This window comes from Schistocerca nitens, chromosome 1 (genome assembly GCF_023898315.1).
Source record: "Schistocerca nitens isolate TAMUIC-IGC-003100 chromosome 1, iqSchNite1.1, whole genome shotgun sequence".
NCBI classification, from domain to species: domain Eukaryota; kingdom Metazoa; phylum Arthropoda; class Insecta; order Orthoptera; family Acrididae; genus Schistocerca; species Schistocerca nitens.
Window position 1 is genome coordinate 20,217,175 of NC_064614.1, and position 23,188 is coordinate 20,240,362.

At 42.4% G+C, this 23,188-nt stretch overlaps 1 protein-coding gene across 1 annotated transcript in view; it reads right to left on the reverse strand.

The window, feature by feature from the left end:
- The window catches only part of LOC126251767 (Down syndrome cell adhesion molecule-like protein Dscam2), a gene marked incomplete at its 5' end in the record, with an annotated part of 377,821 nt that overhangs the window by 170,855 nt on the left and 183,778 nt on the right, over positions 1 to 23,188 (reverse strand). Inside the window, 4 exons of the mRNA XM_049952392.1 lie at positions 4,771 to 4,916; positions 7,073 to 7,351; positions 10,174 to 10,325; positions 16,901 to 17,054. Coding sequence (XP_049808349.1) covers positions 4,771 to 4,916; positions 7,073 to 7,351; positions 10,174 to 10,325; positions 16,901 to 17,054 — 731 coding nt within the window. The remainder of the gene's footprint in view (positions 1 to 4,770; positions 4,917 to 7,072; positions 7,352 to 10,173; positions 10,326 to 16,900; positions 17,055 to 23,188) is intronic.

Consider the following 23,188-nt stretch of genomic DNA (forward strand, 5'->3'; position numbering starts at 1 on the left):
CAAAAATTCAAATGGCCACTGGAACACTCAATGAAGTTAAAACACTGAATGAAAATTTTACTGAAATGTTTCATTAGAAGCAGTAAGAAATGTCAGCTGAAAACTAAAGCATTAAATTTACCAAACGACTTCAACGCACAGAAAACTCTAAAAAACACAGCGAGCGAACATTTCCAAAGGTTTATTAAATCGTTATTTCACCACAAACAGCATGAAACAGCGCTGAAAACTATTAAATTTAATTACTGTATAACAGTGCACAAATAAGTTTGTGAGTACGTAGCTTTATAATCGCTACAGCTGCACTGCACGCCACAAAATGTAAACACACTATCATCTGTTAGTGTAAACAATGAATTGTTTGGCACGTGTACTTGATCATTGAACAGGGTTTTCATTTCTGCTTGGGTTTTCTGTAGGTGATAATTTTCTTGCAGGGTTAGCAGGTGATTTTTATTGTTGATTCTAATTGTTTCACGTCTTCCTCTCTGGCATTTGGTTTGTGATTATGTTCTCTTAGGTGTTCTGAAAATGTGAAGTGGTTTGTCCCATACTTCCAGGCTCTCAAGTGTTCTTTGTCTCTGACACCAAATGTTCTACCTGTTTGTCCTAAGTATCTGCTCTCAAAAGTGTTATGCTGTCGTTGATATATATTCCTGCTTTCTAGTATATGTCTCTGTTTTTTGTCAGTTTTGGAGTGTATACTGGCTTGGTTTTTACGTAGAAAAGGGAACATATTCGTCAGAGTGATGACAGCATACAGTCTCCTCACTAAATGGAGCTTTTAGATGGTAAGGTTTCTGGAGAGTCCTTTTTTTGGAGAGAGGGATTCACTTTCTGGCTGTCGTCTAGAGCTGACTGGCGCCATCTCGTGCTGTACTTGAGGAACGTAAGTTCCAATAAGGCAGTAGCACAATCCATCTTCTCGTATTTAACTTATCTGGTTATTCATCTTGATTGTTCAATGATCTGTGTCGAGTATTTGTCTCATCATCTTGCTTTTGAGACCTGCTCAATTGTGGAATTCTTATGGATTTCACTTCCTACAGTCTTCCAGTTGAATGTGTGTCCAAGAGAGCTTGGAAAAATGTCTTTGCTCTGTGCTAGTCATTTTCAGTTGTTGACTTTATTAGATCAAATTAAAGTTATGTATTCTCACTTTGACGTAAAGTTGAGATTCTGTATGTTCTACAGCTACCCTATGATTAGGTGACCCTTAAATAATAAATACAACCAACTATATTTCTAAAATGTTTTCTTCACTGTGACGAGTTTCCGTTGTGTGCAGCGAAAAAGCACTATCTTTGAGGAGGTAAGAAATGCAGACGTTTTAAGGAGTGTAAAACGCCCACATGTTTTTATAGCAAGCGTAGTTGATGCATAAGCTATTGAGCCTTATTTTGACCTCTCGCAGATCTGATACCTCATTAATTGTATCATGCATTTCATGTAGGAGCAGTCTGCATGCTTTACGTATAATTTATGCATGTTCTATATCAGCAAATTAGAAATCTATTTACATATTAAAACAAGAACACATAATTTTCAACTGATTTTTTCTTTCTTCTTCATGTGTATAATTTGTTTGTTATCTGATAGCCTGTGATGAAATGTAAAATACGGCTTTATAAAATTTTTATGACAAAATTTGAAGTAGTAGTCTGCCTAAACGTGTAATTTGCAGTTGATGTTGATAAATAAAGTTTGCAGGTGCAGGTGTGGTTAAATTTAACGGAGCTAAACTTCTAATGTTGTTATTTATAGATCCCCAGATTCCGATTTCACAACATTTTTGCTAAAGCTAGAGGAGGTTCTTGGTTCACTTTATAGGAAATACAAAAAGTTAGTTATATGTGGTGACTTCAATATTAATTGTATAAGTGATTGTGCAAGGAAGAGGATGCTGGTAGACCTCCTTAATTCATATAATCTTATGCAAACCGTATTCTTTCCAACGAGAGTGCAAGGGAACAGTAGAACAACCATAGACAACATTTTTGTTCATTCCTCATTGCTAGAAGGGCATTCTGTTAGCAAAAAGGTGAATGGCCTTTCAGATCATGATGCACAAATTTTAACTCTAAAAGATTTTTGTGCTGCAACACGTGTTAAATATAGTCATCAGCTGTTTAGGAAAGCTGATACAGTTGCTGTAGAGACCTTTGTAAACCTTATCAAGGAACAAGAGTGGCAAGATGTTTATAGCGCTGATACAGTAGATGATAAATATAATGCTTTTCTCAAGACTTTTCTCGTGCTCTTTGAAAGTTGCCTTCCGTTAGAACGTTCAAAACAGGGTACTAGCACAAGCAGGCAGCCTGGGTGGCTGACTAGAGGGATAAGAATATCTTGTAGAACAAAGTGGCAATTATATCAAAACGTTAGAAACAGTCAAAATCTAAATGCAGCAGCCCATTACAAACAGTATTGTAAGGTGCTTAAAAACGTTATTAGGAAGGCAAAAAGTATGTGGTATGCAGATAGAATAGCTAAGTCTCAGGATAAAATTAAAACCATATGGTCAGTCGTAAAGGAAGTGGCTGGTCTCCAGAGACAGGTCGAGGATATACAATCAGTGCGTAGTGGGTATGTCCGTGTTACTGATAAGTCGCATATATGTACAGTATTTAATAATCACTTTCTGAATATAGCAGGTGAACCAAATAGAAACCTAGTCCCAACAGGGAATCATATAGCGCTCTTAGAAAAAAGTGTTCCGAGACTGTTACCTGAAATGCTCCTCCATGATACTGACAAGAGGGAGATTGAGTTAATAATTAAATCACTAAAGACCAAGAACTCTCATGGATATGACGGGGTATCTAGCAGAATACTGAAGTATTGTTCTATGTATGTTAGCCCAGTACTTAGCCATATATGTAACTTTTCCTTTAGGAGTGGTCGGTTTCCTGACCGATTAAAGTACTCGGTAGAGAAGCCACTTTATAAAAAGGAAGACAGGGATAATGTTGACAATTATAGACCTATTTCTATGCCATCGTTGTTTGCTAAAGTTATCGAGAAGGTTGTATATGCAAGGTTACTGGAGCATTTAAATTCACATAATTTGCTGTCAAATGTTCAGTTTGGTTTTTGAAATGGTTTAACAACTGAAAATGCTATATTCTCTTTTCTCTGTGAGGTTTTGGACGGATTAAATAAAAGGTTGCGAACTCTAGGTGTTTTCTTTGATTTAACGAAGGCTTTTGAATGTGTTGACCACAAAATGGTGCTGCAGAAGTTGGACCATTATAGAGTAATGGGAGTAGCTTACAATTGGTTCACCTCTTACCTTAAGAACAGAAATCAGAAAGTAATTCTCCGCAATATTGAGAGTGGTAGTGATGTTCAATCCCAATGGGGCACTGTTAAGTGGGGCGTTCCCCAAGGGTCGGTGCTGGGGCCACTGCTATTTCTTATTTATATAAATGATATGCCTTCTAGTATTACAGGTGATCAAAAATATTTCTGTTTGCTGATGACACCAGCTTGGTAGTGAAGGATCTTGTGTGTAATATTGAATCAGTATCAAATAACGTAGTTCATGAAATAAGTTCGTGCCTTTTGGAAAATAATTTGATGCTAAATCGCAGTAAGACTCAGTTTTTACAGTTTCTAACTCACAATTCAACAAGAACCGATATTTTGATCAGACAGAATGGGCATATTATAAGCGAGACGGAACAGTTCAAGTTGCTAGGCGTTCGGATAGATAGTAATCTGTTGTGGAAATCCCATGTTCAGGATCTTGTTCAGAAACTAAATGCTGCTTTATTTACCATTAGAACAGTATCTGAAATAAGTGACACTTCAACACGAAAAGTAGTCTACTTCGCATATTTCCATACGTTTATGTCGTATGGTATTATTTTTTGGGGTAATTCTTCTGATTCAAAAAGGGTGTTTTTGGCTCAAAAACGGGCTGTTAGAGCTATATGTGGTGTAAGTTCGAGAACCTCTTGTCGACCCCTATTCAATAGTCTGGGAATTCTGACATTGCCCTCACAGTATATATTTTCTTTAATGTCGTTTGTTGTTAGCAATATTAGCCTATTCCCAAGAGTCAGCAGCTTTCACTCAGTTAATACTAGGCAGAAATCCAGTCTGCATGTGGAATGCACTTCCTTGACTCTTGTGCAGAAAGGAGTGCAGTATTCTGCTGCATCCATTTTCAATAAGCTACCACAAGAACTAAAAAATCTTAGCAGTACTCCAAACTCTGTTAAGTCTAAACTGAAGAGTTTCCTCATGGCTCACTCCTTCTATTCTGTCGAGGAGCTCCTGGAAGAGCTAAAAAATTAAGCAAATTCCAGTGTTACATTGTTGATTTTCTTTATTTAAATTTACGACTTGTCACCTGAATATGTTTTTTTTATATTTCATTTTATCTGTTTCTAATATCGTGTCATAATTTCATGTATTGACTCGTTCCATGACCATGGAGACTTCTCCTTAATTTGGTCCCACGGAACAATAAATAAAGAAATAAATAAAATAAATAAATAAAGTGTGATCTGGGGACTTCTTTCCCTGCACGAACTTAATTATCAAATATGCAGTGTTCTGTTTTCAGATACATTTCATGCTCAAAAGTCTTGCTGCAGTTCAGCGTACGAGTGTGATGTCATCAGCACCAGTGAACCATTTTCCAGCTGCTTGCAGAGATGAACACTATGTCTCGAACCACTGGAAAGGACTTAAACTTTGATGACACAATGTTCTTCAAGGGAGATTTCTGAGAAGCAGCTGGATGAACTGTAAGCAAAGTACCTGCAGAGATTTGGGCACTGGCGCGCCATCTTTGAGCCAGGCGAAACGAATAGGCAGGTCTCCAGAGGACACGCCGCAGCTGACCTGCGCCCTGGCTCCTTCCCGCAGGTTGGTTGGGATGAAGAAGGGTACCACGACCGGCGGACCTGCCAAACAATGAGACATACTGAAGACTTACCATCACAACAGGAGCTTCGCCCTCCCTTTAATATGTTATGTGCGCAACAAGTCGTTATGAAGGGCGTTCCAGGTGATTAAAAAAGTAACATATAAAAAGCATAGTTCTCTTTCTGTCATTTCTTGACTTTTTTATACCAAACTGCATTTCATCAAATTCAGTTCTAGCTTCACGACAGTTAAAACATTAATGGACTACTCCATCCATATTGTACGACGGTTTTACACATTCGCCCGCAATTTGCTTGTTACTTGATGATATGCTCTTAATGACACTTCAAGCTTTGTTAATTAAGGATCATCAATTTTTTAATTGTGTATCTCAAAAACTCTCCTTTTAGGAGAAAAATAAATTTTCACAGTTATCTGTGAACACCTGCAAACAGCAAATTCGATTTTTAAGACTGATTGGTATTCAATGAAAAATTTGATTCCGGTCAGAATACTACGAAGTTTATCGTAACAATTATTAAAGGATTACTAATTCCGGACACATCCTGAAAGAACAAAATCCAGCAACAATGGTTTCTAAACAGATATATTAGCCGATTAACTAGCTTTTTAGTACAAGTAGATTCATCACCAGAGAGTTGTGGTTATTGGATACTACAGCGTAACAACGCGATGATGATCTCAAAAGATATAGTAATATTGTAAAATGACTTTTGAAATTTTTCCGAATATTTAAAATATTTCGTCTTTATTGCAAATGAAAAGGCACTAGACAAGAAAATGATATATCAACGTGAATTAACCACATTTGAGAAGTGTGTAGTGTAGTTTAATTTTATGTATTACTGCTTTGAGTGAAGGACTGAATTTGAGGATGCTGCGCCGCCGATAGGAGTGGCCATAGGTCTGAATGCACACTTGGCTGCTGATTCAGATTTGTGTACTGCACGCAAGAGTTGACGTTGGTAGCCGGACTGACAGCTTCTAAAAAGATAAAGTTCTGCCTTCACTCTTTCTTTCAGTTTTTCCATTCGTTGTACATCGTTGTACATCCATTCTCTTAGGCAGTGCGAAACGGTCACCAAACCAAACATAATCTTCATTAAGTGCTTCCAGAACTAGTTTACCGTTGCCTTCCTCCAGTATGAAAACTGGCCTACCATTCAGATATCGACAAGGCTGTTTGCCAGTTCTGCATTATACAATGAATAGTCACTGGCAAAGAAAACTAGTCAAGAGTACTTCTCTCTCTTTCCTACAGCTTATTCCGACGTTTAGGGTACATTTTTTCCGTCCTTTGGCAAATTTATTTTGACTTTGTGGCCAGATTCCATACCTGTCGGCAGAATCAACAGTTAAACTTAAGGGAGGAATGTGTTTGTGCCTTGTGTGTGTGTGACATGCAAACTTCGTTCTGATTGTTATCATATGTTAATTGTTTCTGTACCGTATTTTCGAGTTGGAGTTTGGGGTTCAACTACGCTTTAGCTGAACGATTGCGGAAATCAACTCAAAAACCATAGTCAGATGTACCAGCCGACGGTCCGGCGAGTGGAGTGATCCATGTACGGCTCCCCTCACTCACACGCTAACGATCTGCGCGTTAAGCTACACCAGGAACTGTACCTAGGAGTAGTCGAGGACCCAAATACCAATCATCACACGCTGAATCGTAAGCCGATTGAAGAATAAGTAGAATCGAAATAGCACTACACAAGGGGAGGGCACTAAGTTCCAAACTATAATGTTACGTACATAAGCTTTGGTTCGTTTTCAGTCATGTGTCTGCAGTGCTGGTGAGCAAAGCAGGCAACTACAGGAGCCAGACCAAAGTGGCTTGTAGGATCAGGTTGGACATGTTATGCCTACAGAATCTACAACTTTTATGATGTCTTCGTCTTCAGTTGCCGGCCGGTGTGGCCATGCGGTTCTAGGCGCTTCAGTCTGGAACCGCGCGACCACTACGGTCGCAGGTTCGAATCCTGCCTCGGGCATGGATGTGTGTGATGTCCTTAGGTTAGTTACGTTGAAGTAGTTCTAAGTTCTGGCGGACTGATGACCACAGATGTTAAGTCCCATAGTTCTCAGAGCCATAGTTCTCAGAGCCGTCTTCAGTTCGGCCTAGTACTGCAAGCAGAGAATTCTGTGACAGAGCGCGGCCTGGTGTACTCACTGTCGACGGCCAGCGCCACTTCCCCCCGGGCGACGTCCCCCTGGGAGCCCCTCACTGTGCAGACGTAGACGCCCGCGTCGGCGGCCGGGTCGACGCGCAGGATGTGGAGGGCGGCGCCACCGTCGCGCAGCTCGCGCCGCAAGTCACTTGTCAGGGGGACTCCCCGGCGCTCCCAGGAGACGCCGCTGACTGGGTAGCCGGCGTACGGGCAGCGCAGCGTCACCTGCCCAGACTCCACGGCCCGCACCGGGCCCGGCAGCGGGCGCACGTACGGTGGTCCTAGGCGCGAAGAGGAAAGATGTTTCACGACTTTCATGCGGAAATAAGGTACCGGTTATTACATGAACATTTTCTTCTGACAAGGTCAGTTCACAGTATCAATATAGAACACTCATATCACCATGCTGTATTCTCTTTTGCAATGTTCACAAAAGACAAACAAATTTTCTTCTTGTAGCTGTCTCCACAAACAGGCACACACTCGGGGATTCCATGCTGACATTGCAGTCTAACGAAAATATCCACAGACTGTCAATAACAATTTCTTACTTTCGACAGTAATCGAACAGTAGGAAGACTCATTGTCAGACTTTCTGCATGAATTAAACCAGGGGGTCTCCAAACTTTTTAGTCCGCGGGCCACATTAACTCCTCCACAAAGTCATAAGGGCCAAGATCTACCTAGTGTGATTAAAACACCCTAGCACTCCATGATCACCGTAATGTAAGGCTAAAGGAAAGATGAAATCGCAAAAATCTAAGGTTGTGGGAATAGCTAGCACTGAAACGAACTACGATTTTTATTTAATTACATAATTTTGATTGGTGGACGTACCTGACCGAAATTCTGGAGTATTTTACTCTGGGGAATTTCACCGACAAAAAAGTATGTCACTGCACATTCTTCACGAAAGCGCCTTGCAATGTTCACGAAATCTCAAAATCATTGTTACCAACACTATTACTGTAAGACGTAACAGAGGTAGAGTATGTGAACACATTGTTATTTCAAGCGGTGCAACAATAAGTTTAGTTATGTAGTCTTGTAGCGAGTAGCAGAGCCAATGTCGTGGTGTATTGGTCGCGATAGGCCTCGAAACTCAATTGTAGGCAGTATAGGTACCACCTCAAATATTTGGCGTGCCGGACACCGGGGATGTCCGGCCAGATAACGCGGGAAGGTTTGTCGGCTCTCGCGGGACGGTTTCGGCCCGCGGGCCGTAGTTTGGAGACCCCTGAATTAAACATAACGGCCCTCAACTGTAGAGACACTAAACTACACGACGATGACAGTATCAGCTTCGACTGACTCGCCGTATACGTAGATTTTATTTCCAAAAGTGCAAATTCGTCAAACACATGCGCTATTTTGGTTATCAATTGTATTAGACTGGAAAAGGCAACTTGGAGAACGCTGTGGAGACACCAGTGGTTTCCTGCGAGCTTACTACGTTGAAATATAAATATTAAAAGTATTTCAGTTCTTGATAGACAACTGGGAAAACAAAGCAATTTTCAAACATTTGTGAGAAATTAATTAAATACCCGATTAAGAACTGAACAAAATTTCTAAACAGTAATCTACCATGGACGCTGTTTTTGCGTGCCTCATTAACGTCCTCAAATTTGTGTTTCTAATTTGTTTGTTCTTCATACCGTACTTACTCATATAACTACATTTCCGCTTATGCGTAATCAGAGCAAATCCACACAGCTGCAGGAACAGTAAAAGATTTGGAGAGGTTTATATGTCATCAATATTTTGGCACTTACAAACACAACAGTGCCTTGAAACACTGGTGTTCCGTTTTCCGACATTGTACTGCAAGAAATCGTATAAAAATGGCGCATTTTTGATAGATTTTTGGTGCACCGCTGCCTTGAAACACCACGAAAAGATTATATACGGCTCAAGCTTTGGAATACTTCTCCATTCCATTATGACATCTTTTCGGGTCGCCTTGTGTTGTAGAAAGCGTTCTTACACAGCGTTGGTTGGTATTTCACAGTACAGTGAGAAAATCGGATGTGACTCACTCTCTTTTTTCATTTTCATAAATGTACCGCAACTTGGACTTTTACGTTATGACGTCACACAACTCTAACTCCTCACACTCTACGCATGAGGAAGTCTTAAGCCTACACAACAATTCTGTACAACTGTGAACGAATAAAAATTAGTTACGTAGTTGCACTATTTGAAAGAAAGCAGTATACTTAATTTTCCAACTGAACTCTGGTAACAATCGATTACTTAGTTCTGGAAATAATTAATGTTTTAAAGAATGTTAAGGTGATATAAATTACTGTTAGAATGTTGAAATTTCCCTCTGAGTTATATAGCTGAGATGGGAACTCTAGAGTAACCCACTTTTAGAAAAATTTTGTGAACACCACAGCCGCTCCTATTAGCAGATAAGACACTTCAACTAATGAACTCGCACGCATGTCATTTTGTGCTGCTCTTACTACTTACACACGATGAAAACAGTATACAGCACTACCCTACAGTCTTAGCTGCTCAGAAGGTATGTTACTTCTCCATCTCTTACCCACAAACAGATCTACACTAGGTGTCGATAGTTGTAATCATTAACTTGTTAACCATGTTTTGGTTCATCTCTAAGCTGCATATCGCTACGCGCTTCGCTAAAAGTGTTGTAGCATTCATTAATAGTAATGCATGTGCAGTTTAGATTTCTTTCAGTTTTCACTAAGGTGCAACGGCCACACTGAATTTCTTAGACACGTCACTTGATATAGTGAATTAAAAATATTCCGACGTGATAGCAGGAAGTATCATAAATACTAAGATGTTAGAAATCAGAATTTGCCACATTTTCTATTTTCCCATAAAGATGTACGGGATCGCATTATTTAGGTTAATTATGGTTCAGGAAAGCTGTGTTTTCCATTTATTCTTTCTCGAAAATGGCTTCAGATAACATGTTTCTTCTTCGCTGGGTGTCTTTTCAATCCACTGCCAGCCTATGAAGTCTCAACGAAACTACCGTTGTCATCGTACAGAAGCCATGGAATTTTATTAGGGACCAGTGCAGCCAGACACTTGCGAGGTGTATGAGAGATTGCCCGCCACTTACCGTAGATGTTGAGCCTGGCTTCGTAATGGACGGAGCCCATTGCATTGGCAGCACTGCAGCTATACAGGCCGCCATCTTGCACACGAACGGAGGAGATGTTCACGTGACTGATGACGTCGCCAGCTTGGTCCACGTACTGACCAATTGTGTACCTGTAAACAGATATCTGTGAAACATTGGCGTTCGGTGTTTAACATCGCTTACAGCCAGTCAATAACATAATTTCTCCACAGATGATAAAATGAGCTTTCTAATGGACTGACCTAGCGCAAATGTCGTCTACGTCACAAATATTTAATAATGGAACAAATATCTTAATGATGATGATGTTTGGTTTCTGGGAGGCTCAACTGCATGGTAATCAGCGCCTGTAAAAAGTCCCAAATCTGCCACAATTAAGTCTAGCCATTGTCACGAATGACGATGATGATGATGATGATGATGATGAAATGATGAGGTGAACGCAAAAACACAGGCCCCAGGCAGAGAAAATCCCCAACCGGCCGCGAATCGAACCCGGGACCCCGTGATCCAGAGACAGCAACTCTGGCCACTAGACCACGAGCTGCGGACAAATATCTTAATGTGGTAATGGTAATAACAGTGGTAGTAGTAGTAGTTTTACTCGTATTTATCCGTCACTCTCTTTTGCAAGGTTGTTTGACCTGTCTTGGTATTACAATTTACGAACAATAAAATTAAAGTAATCCACCTATACAGATATTTAAGACTTACAGATCTAGAATGATAAGGATGGGGCACGTAATCGACCGTGGTCTTATAGTAGGAACGATCTCGGCATTTGCCTACAATAATTTAGGGAAACCACGGAGAACCTTAATCAGGATGGCTAGATGAAGACTGGAAGCTCCACCCTCCGGAATGCAAGGGCACTCTGAAACAGTGCTACCTCATTTGTTTTACCCCCAGTGTACAATAATGCTCTACAAATAAGATACACTCCTGGAAATTGAAATAAGAACACCGTGAATTCATTGTCCCAGGAAGGGGAAACTTTATTGACACATTCCTGGGGTCAGATACATCACATGATCACACTGACAGAACCACAGGCACATAGACACAGGCAACAGAGCATGCACAATGTCGGCACTAGTACAGTGTATATCCACCTTTCGCAGCAATGCAGGCTGCTATTCTCCCACGGAGACGATCGTAGAGATGCTGGATGTAGTCCTGTGGAACGGCTTGCCATGCCATTTCCACCTGGCGCCTCAGTTGGACCAGCGTTCGTGCTGGACGTGCAGACCGCGTGAGACGACGCTTCATCCTGTCCCAAACATGCTCAATGGGGGACAGATCCGGAGATCTTGCTGGCAAGGGTAGTTGACTTACACCTTCTAGAGCACGTTGGGTGGCACGGGATACATGCGGACGTGCATTGTCCTGTTGGAACAGCAAGTTCCCTTGCCGGTCTAGGAATGGTAGAACGATGGGTTCGATGACGGTTTGGATGTACCGTGCACTATTCAGTGTCCCCTCGACGATCACCAGTGGTGTACGGCCAGTGTAGGAGATCGCTCCCCACACCATGATGCCGGGTGTTGGCCCTGTGTGCCTCGGTCGTATGCAGTCCTGATTATGGCGCTCACCTGCACGGCGCCAAACACGCATACGACCATCATTGGCACCAAGGCAGAAGCGACTCTCAACGCTGAAGACGACACGTCTCCATTCGTCCCTCCATTCACGCCTGTCGCGACACCACTGGAGGCGGGCTGCCCGATGTTGGGGCGTGAGCGGAAGACGGCCTAACGGTGTGCGGGACCGTAGCCCAGCTTCATGGAGACGGTTGCGAATGGTCCTCGCCGATACCCCAGGAGCAACAGTGTCCCTAATTTGCTGGGAAGTGGCGGTGCGGTCCCCTACGGCACTGCGTAGGATCCTACGGTCTTGGCGTGCATCCGTGCGTCGCTGCGGTCCGGTCCCAGGTCGACGGGCACGTGCACCTTCCGCCGACCACTGGCGACAACATCGATGTACTGTGGAGACCTCACGCCCCACGTGTTGAGCAATTCGGCGGTACGTCCACCCGGCCTCCCGCATGCCCACTATACGCCCTCGCTCAAAGTCCGTCAACTGCACATACGGTTCACGTCCACGCTGTCGCGGCATGCTACCAGTGTTAAAGACTGCGATGGAGCTCCGTATGCCACGGCAAACTGGCTGACACTGACGGCGGCGGTGCACAAATGCTGCGCAGCTAGCGCCATTCGACGGCTAACACCGCGGTTCCTGGTGTGTCCGCTGTGCCGTGCGTGTGATCATTGCTTGTACAGCCCTCTCGCAGTGTCCGGAGCAAGTATGGTGGGTCTGACACACCGGTGTCAATGTGTTCTTTTTTCCATTTCCGGGAGTGTAGTTAATAATAATCGAAGGCTAATGCTACGTTTTTCATTCTTTTCTCACTGCCAGTAACCGCACACACTATACACACTTTGTTTCATAACACTACACATACTATCAGTTGATGTCAGGTCCATTTTGTGCACCGCATCTTCCCATCTGATAACCTGAAAAACTGACTCAGCATTACTCTGTTACCAATGAGATGTTGTTTACGATATGAAAATACCACTGCATTTGTTTGTTGCTGTTGAGTACCTATTCTGTTCTGTAAATGAGCTCAGTACATTACTAAAGTAACGGATACGAAAAATTGACTTGGCTGGGGATTGGGGGGTTAAGGTTGTAAGCTGAACACTGACATGGGCTGGCGTTTTCATCTTTCGAGAACAGCTTTTCATCTTTCGAGAGCAGCTTTCGGTCGCACCATCTGAGTGTGTCGTAGGATTCAAGTGAAAATTTAAATTCATCAGAATTAAATAACTAAACTGAAACAGCTTGAGCTACAGTTCTTCCATTCGTTTGTCTGCTGTCTCATAATCAGACAAGTTTTTGAATGTACGTCCATTGTCACTGCTATGAATTTCACAATTTCACGGTGATTTGCATTAGTGGTGATGTTAATTATCATTCAGTTGATTTCTCAGAAGCCGTACTACCTGATCGAGCTCTTTGGTCCACATAAGGCGTAGGTCGTACTTAAAGGCTCTTGAGACAAAGCCGCCCGAAAATATATATTAAAATACACTTAAGGCGTAGGTCGTACTTAAAGGCTCTTGAGACAAAGCCGCCCGAAAATATATATTAAAATACACTTATCAAAAATGGTTCAAATGGCTCTGAGTACTATGGGACTCAACTGCTGTGGTCATCAGTCCCCTAGAACTTAGAACTAATTAAATCTAACTAACCTAAGAACATCACAGACACCCATGCCCGAGGCAGGATTCGAACCTGCGACCGTAGCAGCAGCGCGGCTCCGAACTGGAGCGCCTAGAAACGCACAGCCACCGCGGCCGGCAAAATACACTTATCAGTTAAGGATTATAGAATTAAAATACCAGAAGTATTTCTAATATTTCGCACATGGATTTAAATACTTATAATTTTTCTCGAACTGTTGATATCGAGTGATGTTATTCGAACAGATAGTGGCTAGTCGAGTGATGTTTTTCGAACAGATAGTGGCTAGTCGTAAGGATGCACCTTGAAATCCTGGTTACCTCCATTTAGCAGAGGTTCGAAAGCGTGGCTTCTACGGAGTACAGCACTTATGGGCCTCCCAAGGATCAGTTCGTTTAGCACGGGGGTATCCTACCAACCTCCAGACGATTATCAAATTTCGGGGCTTAGAACGGAAGGGTATCAACAGAGTGGCTGAACCTTCGTTATCGAAGCCCTGGCTCTGCACGTTCTCTAGTGGGCTTCGACGCGTCGTTAACATTTTGATAGTAATGAATATAATAGCTTTTTGTTTCTGTCAGTGGAAATTCTATCCGCTGTAGGAAAGACAATCTCTGTTTACACATTTCTTGCTAGACAGCTCTACAGTATCGTAATATACGTGGCATCATCTAGCGAGGATTTCAAAACGATTACAGAAAAAGAGCGTACCAAAAACGTCCCGTTACCTTTTGTTGTTCAGAGTTTCCTTGCTTTCTGACAGCGTTTGCTTTTAAGCAGGTTTCTTTTTATGCGTGTGTTGTGCCTGGGTTCTTGTGTGTTTTATTTTGCTGTGAATAGCTCTAGCATGCCGCGAGCCTGGAAACGACAGAATATGAGTACAGTGTGCAGTTTATGAGGCAAAAATTTGGATCGTGAGCTTAAGGTTAAAGTGAAGGAACTTGGTGCTATCAAACCCGATCCAAACATAAATCAAGAACAAACACAATACAAGTCCAGGCGAGGGTAAATACATAATATCAACGGAGCGGTGTACCATTACGGAAAAATGTTTAACCATCGACGTCACATTTCCCTACACTTTAGCACAACAAACCATACTAAAAATGACGCGGTTTGGAGAGAACCCTAATGCTGCCCATCACTTAAACTGCATATTTTCGTAACATGCAAATATAAATTCGAAAAGGAACAACACGGGGACTGTTCGGTTTGCTTCCGTCAGCTACTAGGTACAAAGGACACGTAACGTCTCGGAACGTGAATATTTCGCCGCGCAAACTCGTAACGCTGCGGATTGAACAGTATCACCTATGGTCGACGCGCCATACACGGAAAACATTAAATCAATTCGGAAATTAGAACACAAAGAAAACATTACGCATCCAGCGAAGTTAACGTATACCGCCTTAAAGAGCTCTCCAAACGCATCATCTTTAATACGCTTTGTTGTCATAACGTGCGGCTGCCTGCAGATCTTACCTTGCATGTCGCTTTTCGTATTATTTATTAGTTGAATACGGAAAGGAAGGCCGGTACAGCCTGTAAACGTTTTAGAGAGCTTTGGTACCATAGTTACTTCCTCAGTACGGTAACCACCAGCCGCCGCTGATTCACATGTATGTTGGCCAAAGTTCCTATGGTACGTTAATATTCCCAACTGTTTACTGTGATCTACTACAGAGAGAAACGTTAAGAAGTAGCATGACTTTTTAACTTGCATCTACGATCGTTCTGCACCACCATACGGTGTACTATGAGCAAATAATGTACAGAGCAGTGAAGTCTCGCTCGTCGTTGTTAATAAAGTCCACTCTTAGGGTGGTCGCACCAGAGAAATGTCAAGGAAAATCTATTTTTGGAGCATAACTCTGCATAACGTGAGAATGACAGATTAGATGTCTCTGAAATGATTTGCTGCAGGAGGCTGTTGAAGGTGTTATGGATTGATCGACTAACACCCACATACAACAAATCACTTCTGAGCCTGACCGAAACACACACACACACACACACACACACACACACACACACACACACACACACACACACACAGGGCTTCATTTGCTTGGACTGTGACCTTCTGGGGGTTATTTCTGAAATGTCGACTTCATAAGACATTACTTTTAACTCTTTTCTGAGCATTTTACGAATGTGAATACTACATTTGTACTGGTAAAAAATATAGTTCAATCTTGCATCTTAAAATCTGCAGTTCTGATTTTGTTTCGTCAGAGGTGCCGATATGGGGTATCGGGGCGTACCCTCAGAAAACAAGCAGAATGTGTAAGTCATGAAGGGATTATAACTGTCAATAGCTTATTTTGTATTTTCTCCTTTCCTTTGTTTCAGAATCTGACAGAGTAAGGGTAGGAGAATTACCATGGAAAAATTCAGCTTTGTTCAATAAACCAAAATGGAAACTAACGATAAATATAAAGTTATTCAGACATGTAACCTCTTTATGGCTTTTGGCCCACCGTGGATTGGCTGAACAGGTTAAGATACCGTAACGACGGTTTTTGGATGAGTGATAATACGCAGAGGAGCATGTGATTTATTAGTACTTTTAGCTCTGGTATCAACTGGGATACCGAAGCGTGGACGGATTTTTTAAATGAATTGGTACACATTTTTGAAGGAATTCGAAAATGTTTGAAAGCAACAGTATAGTAGCGTTTATAAATGCCGGTGGTGAAATTTTATCAAAATTTATCCAACAAATGTGCCGAAATTGAAAGGCAAGACGGCCGGAATCTTATAACAGCCCGTACTTCACAGTTGTCGGGGATTATTGGAGGCATCTTAAACACTCAGTACACAACGTAAACAAGGAAGAATCAGACTGTAATGACGTCAGTGCGTAAATTAAGGTACAGGCTTTCATGTAAAAATAAATTTATTGAGATATCTTAGCACATTTTTTTTTAAATTTCAAAACGGTACTTACTTAAAAAAAAAAAAAACACGGCTTGTATCTGTTACAACCCTATATACGACAAGTATCTCATGAGTAAAGTAAAATTTTTCTTATTTTCTACCACATATTGGGTAAAACCGACGTTTAAAACACGGTTACAGTGGCCTTGTTTGGCCTTCTTCTGGTCTTGCACAGGCCTAGGAAAGGCCTTTGTGACATTGAGCGAAACGTCAGTTTTCTACATCGATAGTTGAATATGATACGGTGCGGTATCCAGGAAACTTATGTGAACTGACTCTAGCCGCAGAAGCTTAAGCTATTACGAGTATATGATATGAGTACAATCTATATTATTGGTAATACTACGGAAAGCTTCACGTAAAACCGTGATAGTAAACTGTGTGTGTACTTAATGTGCATTGTGGAAAACATACCAACCCAATCACGACAAATCTCGCTACGACAGGCTCCACCCGGGCGCGTGCCCAGTGGAGCAGCCGCTCCGCCTGCCGGCGGCGCCCGCTCGCTCGCGCTCACCTGTGGCCCAGCCTGGCGGCGGTGAGCGCCTGCCCGTCGAGCCTCCAGGTGAACTGCGGGGGCGGGCTGCCGGCGGCCGAGCAGCGCAGCGACACGGGGGGTCCCGGGCTCAGCGCCTGCTCGATGAAAGTCGACTGCAGCTCCGGCACCGTGTCTGCCGGCAGATAGGCACGCGCTGCAGTCTCGCTAAAGCACTGAAAGTCAACTGATCTACAGAGAGAAAGGGTCGTGCGACGCTATAGCTGGGAGACCCATAGGTATAGGAGCAGCCACCTAAAAGGGGCTCTCTTCCTCCGCACACAACAGCCTCTACACTCATTGTGTGTGGTCGAGTCTTAAGCTATCTTTTGAGCGTATGTGACTGGAATGGGTCTGTACATTGTGTCATGTTTGAGTCGTAAAACGATCAGAGAAGGGAGATGGTGAAACTCTGTGCCAGTATGTAGCCTGAACCTCGCAAATAGCAGCAAGTAGATAGTGTCGGAAGTTCCATGCGGCTTTTCGCGGATGATGCTGTAGTATACAGAGAAGTTGCAGCATTAGAAAATTGCAGCGAAATGCAGGAAGATCTGCAGCGGATAGGCACTTGGTGCAGTGAGTGGCAACTGACCCTTAACATACACAAATGTAATGTATTGCGAATACATAGAAAGAAGGATCCTTTATTGTATGATTATATGATAGCGGAACAAACATTAGTATCAGTTACTTCTGTAAAATATCTGGGAGTATGCGTGCGGAACGATTTGAAGTGGAATGATCATATAAAATTAATTGTTGGTAAGGCGGGTACCAGGTTGAGATTCATTGGGAGAGTGCTTAGAAAATGTAGAAGGAGGTGGCTTACAAAACACTCGTTCAACCTATATTTGAGTATTGCTTATGAGTGTGGGATCCGTACCAGGTCGGGTTGACAGAGGAGATAGAGAAGATTCAAAGAAGAGCGGCGCTTTTCGTCACAGGGTTATTTGGTAAGCGTGATAGCGTTACGGAGATGTTTAGCAAACTCAAGTGGCAGACTCTGCAAGAGAGGCGCCCTGCATCGCGGTGTAGCTTGCTGTCAGGGTTCGAGAGGGTGCGTTTCTGGATGAGGTATCGAATATATTGCTTCCCCCTACTTATACCTCCCGAGGAGATGACGAATGTAAAATCAGAGAGATTCGAGAGCGCACGGAGGCTTTCCGGCAGTCGTTCTTCCCGCGAACCATACGCGACTGGAACAGGAGAGGGAGCTAATGACAGTGGCACGTAAAGTGCCCTCCGCCACACACCGTTGGATGGCTTGCGGAGTGTAGATGTAGATGTAGAAGGGGGCCGTAGAGTTCACGCCTGCCTGCGAGGGACAGACCGCCATCAACAGCGTTACGTGCCCTCAGTCCGTAATGGACCGTGGACAGGTCCGGCATTTCATCAAAGACATTGGCTGGCGATCATAAAAATTGCGCCACCACCTCTCCTTCCCTTTCCGTACAAATAAATGATGGTGGTGAAAATGATTCTAAGCGGCGGTGCAGTACCACCGCACAAACCAGCGTTGGACCTACGCACGCTGGTTAAACGGCAGGAAATACGACGTTACGCACGCAACTAAGGATCTAGTCACAAATCACACTGTTCTTTTGCGTTGCAAGACTATTACAAACGAAGAGGCAAAAACGTATTTCACAGGCGATACAACCCACAAAACACAACCTTGCATTGTTTAATTCCCCCAATTTGTTAGCTGCACGACTTGGTTTCTGCAATGTGAAAGAGGTAGCAGTAATCCTGGGAAGCACATCAAAATACCTATCCTTCCTTCTAGTCTGTGTTACCGAGTACAATACTTCTGCTGTTCTTGTCACTGCTGAGGTGTGATTGTGGTACAGGTACGTTCTATACTTTTGAACTTTTTGTCTTATGGGCGTACTTTATATTTTCTGTCTAATGCAAACACAATTTTCAATTGCACCAACACTGATTGCGACATTAAGAAATAATGATGAGTGAAAAGTGTTTGAGTTGCCGTAGGATTGTTAGGTCGGGGCTTTGGTGTGATGCGTGCTGTAGTTTTTTCCATGAGGGTGGCTGTAGTGACGTGGGAATAGGGGAAGTAAATGAGACTCATCAGTGGTTTTGTAGGATTTGTAGTAGAGATAGGAAGATACTAGAACAGGAGGGGAAAATTGCCGCCATTCAGGCTGAATCAGAGAATGCCAGGGGATATTTTGACAGGTTAAAGAGGGAGAAGGGTAAAGAGAGGTGGGAAGTTTCAACAGGCAACAGGAGGAACAGGCCTAGAACTATGTCTGACAGCTTCGTGGTGAATGTGGAAAATAGATTTGACCTGTTGCTTCAGTTAGACGCTGGTGCGCCTAGATCAGTTGCAGGTGTAGACAGTTCACAACAAACTTTCAGCAGCAAACTGATAAGTAGGAATGTAGCGAAGTCAGTAAAGAGAAAGGAAGTGTTGCTGTCAGGTAGATCCTACAGAAGAGGTGTTGGCCAACTTTTGCAGGATGAACTAGGATCGGACTACCAGGTCACTAATTTTTTTAAACCTAGTACTGGTCTGGAGCAGGTGACAGAGGATTTAGGTTCACTTTGCAAAGATTTCACTAAGGAAGACACCGAGGTTATAGAGGATGGGCCAGGTAATAGTGCTGTCAGAGGTCCCGGGTACAGTATAGAGTCTCACATGGCAAAGATTGCATCTGCATCGAAGCATACTAGTGTTGAGTTTGTATCTGTTCTTGGGCCCCATGACCGACCTCATTTGAAATCTTCTGTCAGGAGGGTTAATTTGGTGTTGGAACGGCTGCTTATGTCGGGTGCGGGGTCACACATTGTGTGGTGTCCCTGCACCATTTCTGTGCAGTAATGTGTTCATTGTAAATAAGTATTATAGTAGTTTCATTGCATGTTTATTACCTTATAAAAAAAACATTTTTTAAAATTTTAACTTCAGTGCATTAATGCGCTCTTAGTAAATGAATGTTGTAAAATGATCCTATCGTATAGTGTTCAATAAAAGGAAATGACAATCATTCAACTTGGGACCAGTGGAAGGTACATTACCTTATTGGTTTTAGTTGTAAATATTTGTCATGTATTGTTGTTTTTCTGACATGTTCTACATCCTGGAGGACCTGCTCACTATGGAGAAATTGGAATGAAAGTAAATCTAATCTAATTTAATAGAATGAAATTGTGGTAGAAAAGACTTTTCTCCTCATTTCTATTCAGGACCTTGTCGTTTTTACTCCTACCTACAAAATAATTTTCAGCATTTTTCTGTAACATCATATTTAAAAAGCTCCTGTTCTCCATAATAGGAACGATGCTTACTATTTTGGAGGTGAAGCTGGTCAAATATGATATCTCATACATGTGCCACATGTATGAGATGCAGGTATCTGGCTGTAATTAACATACGGCATACAGTATATAAAATTAAAACAGTGCTGTTATATTTTCCACTTTTTCTTGTAGTTTTACAGTGTTGGCATCCAAGGGTTCCATAGCATAGTTTTTGGGGCAGGAGCTAGACCTGGGGTATGGAGCAGTTTTAGTATTTTAGATGATTTTAAGTAACCAAAAGAAAGTTACAGTTCCAACCCTGTTAAAAATATGCACAATACAAACTTTTAAATTATTTTGTTGAAAGGAAAACACCTGACAATTCTATTTTTCTATTTTTTTTCCTTTCTGTGAGAGCTAGGGTTGATGGTGCCCCCCCCCCTTTTTTTTTTCATGCTCCTGGGGATCAGCATCTTGTTGGCAACTAAACAGGCACATGCAGTAATGTTTCTATGGAGTTGCTTTATACATACTTCTCTATTGTTTGCGGAGTTTTCTGTGTACAGCAGTAAAGCCAACATTCACAGAAGCCCAGGGGTCTCCTCTGCATGTCTTGAAACTTTAATCTTTTCACTTAGAAGTTCGTTTTTCCCTCCCTGCTATTCCCGGTGTGGCCCTTCTGTGACCACAGCTGGTTATGAGTCAGACCGTCTAATGTTTTACGAATTCAGCAGTCCAACAGGGCTGGGCAAAAGGGCATTGAGAAACAAAGGGAGGCCACTGCACACTCAGCCATTCAGCCGAACGGCCGGCGGTCTTCGCGCCCCTGCAGGGCAGCCGTACGTGGTGTTGCAGGGTGTGCCTCGCGGCGTCCATTCCCTCCGCTGGCGCTGTTGGCAGCCCTGCATTATGCATGGCTGCCGGGGCCGTCTAGCTTCCGCTTCCGGCGTGTGATGAATGTGGCGCTAGTGTCGCGCTCACCAGCTCACCGCTACACAGTGCTCGGAGATGGCGTGGACCGAGAGGGCGGGAGCTAACAACAGCGGAATTATTATCGTACAATAAAGTCTGACTAATACGTCATCTAGAACAAAAAACGGGCGCAAATTCACTGTGATGATCGATAGAAAAAGTTTTTTAAGAATTATTACAAGTCACTTTTATGTTTTCTGCCGTTACTTAGTTAGTTCTCTATTATTATTATTATTATTATTATTATTACTCTTCTTATTATTAATATCTTCTTGGAGATGTAGCCGATCTATGCAAGTAAGTAAATAAAAGGCTGTTTGTTTTTATGCCATATGCATTTCGCTTCTTTTTATTTTTGAAGCGTCCTCACTGGCATACAGCAGCGTGTCAGCAATCATAAGTATCGAAATAATTATGAAAAATCCGCCTCGATTGCACAAACTATCTGGTGTTTACCTAGGTTTCAGTGTGGGTAACCACGCCTTCTTCAGAGCAAATATAAAACAGCTTGCCTAAATAGGCATAATCAAAGGCTAAAATCAACACCTACAGCGGCAAGACCCCATAAAAGTTTTTTACAAATACACGATACATATGTACCAAGTCAATAATAGCCTTTGACTATGCCTATTTAGGCAAGCTGTTTTATATTTGTTCTGAAGAAGGCGTGGTTACCCACACTGAAACCTAGGTAAACAGCAGGTAGTTTGTGCAATCGAGGCGGATTTTTCATAATTATTTCCACTGAGGATGCTACGGAAATAAAAAGAAGTAAATCGCATACGGGATATAAGGCAGCCCTTTACTTAGATGGACAACATTTACCACATTTTCTAGAAGACATTATTAACATTAAAAATACTTTTTCATCCATCCCAAGTGACAAATTCCAGATGCTGGTCATCATCAGTTCGTCTTCACACTAACTATCTAATACGAAGTGTGTGATCACAATTGCACATTACGTAAGATGTAGGTGGCAACAGACGAGGGCTCATTTCAACTTCTGTGAGCTGTAACTGTGAGAAGATACTTCATACCAGATGATTCGGATCAAGATGTCTTGATAATGAGCAGCGGTGACTCGTGAGTATGTTGTTGTAGTTGTGGTCTTCAGTCCTGAGACCGGTTTGATGCAGCTCTCCATGCTACTCTATCCTGCGCAAGCTGCTTCATCTCCCAGTATGTACTGCATCCTTCATCCTTCTGAATCTGCTTAGTGTATTCACCTCTTGGTCTCCCTGCACGATTCTTACCCTCCACGCTGCCCTCCAATAGTAAATTGGTGATCCCTTGATGCCTCACAACATGTCCTACCAGCCGATCCCTCGTGAGTATAGATTCTGGGTATTCACAAATTTTTAGATTCAGATTAATTTGAGAGTGTGTAATTAATAGCATAACAGTTATGCTTATCAACAAGTTTATACTACTGCAACCACTGCCAACAATAACAACAACGGTAATAATAACAATAGTAATAATAATATGATGCATAACTTATCTGATAAAAGAACGAATTGTTTTTGTGCAATTTTGTTGTTTTGTCCACAATTGAGTACACTTCAGGGCAACAACGAAATAATATGTAAGCTTCTGCAACTCTCAATTTCGCATTTTAGTTTTCGTGTTTTCGTGTTTTCTCTGACTGGTGTAAAAGATCCTTAACAGATGTATTAGTTCGCAAATTTACTTCCAGGCTGAAAACTGATATTCTTACGCTGCTCCCACACAACAACTTGTGCTAAGTTTACACTTCCTTATTTAATGTTCGCTTGTAGTCACACTTCTTAGATTTCGTGACTCCTTCATTCATTCAAAGGATCTGTTCCCGGAGGCCCTGGTCCCTTTGCGCTAACTTTTCCTGATAATTTACTTTTCTATTCCCAGAATGAGATTTTCACTCTGCAGTGCAGGGTGCTCTGACATGGAATTTTCTGTCAGATGAAAGCTGTGTACCGGACCGAACTTCAACTTGGGACTTTGCGTTTCACGGTCAAGTGCTCTGAGCTACCCAAGCGCGACTCACGAGCCGTC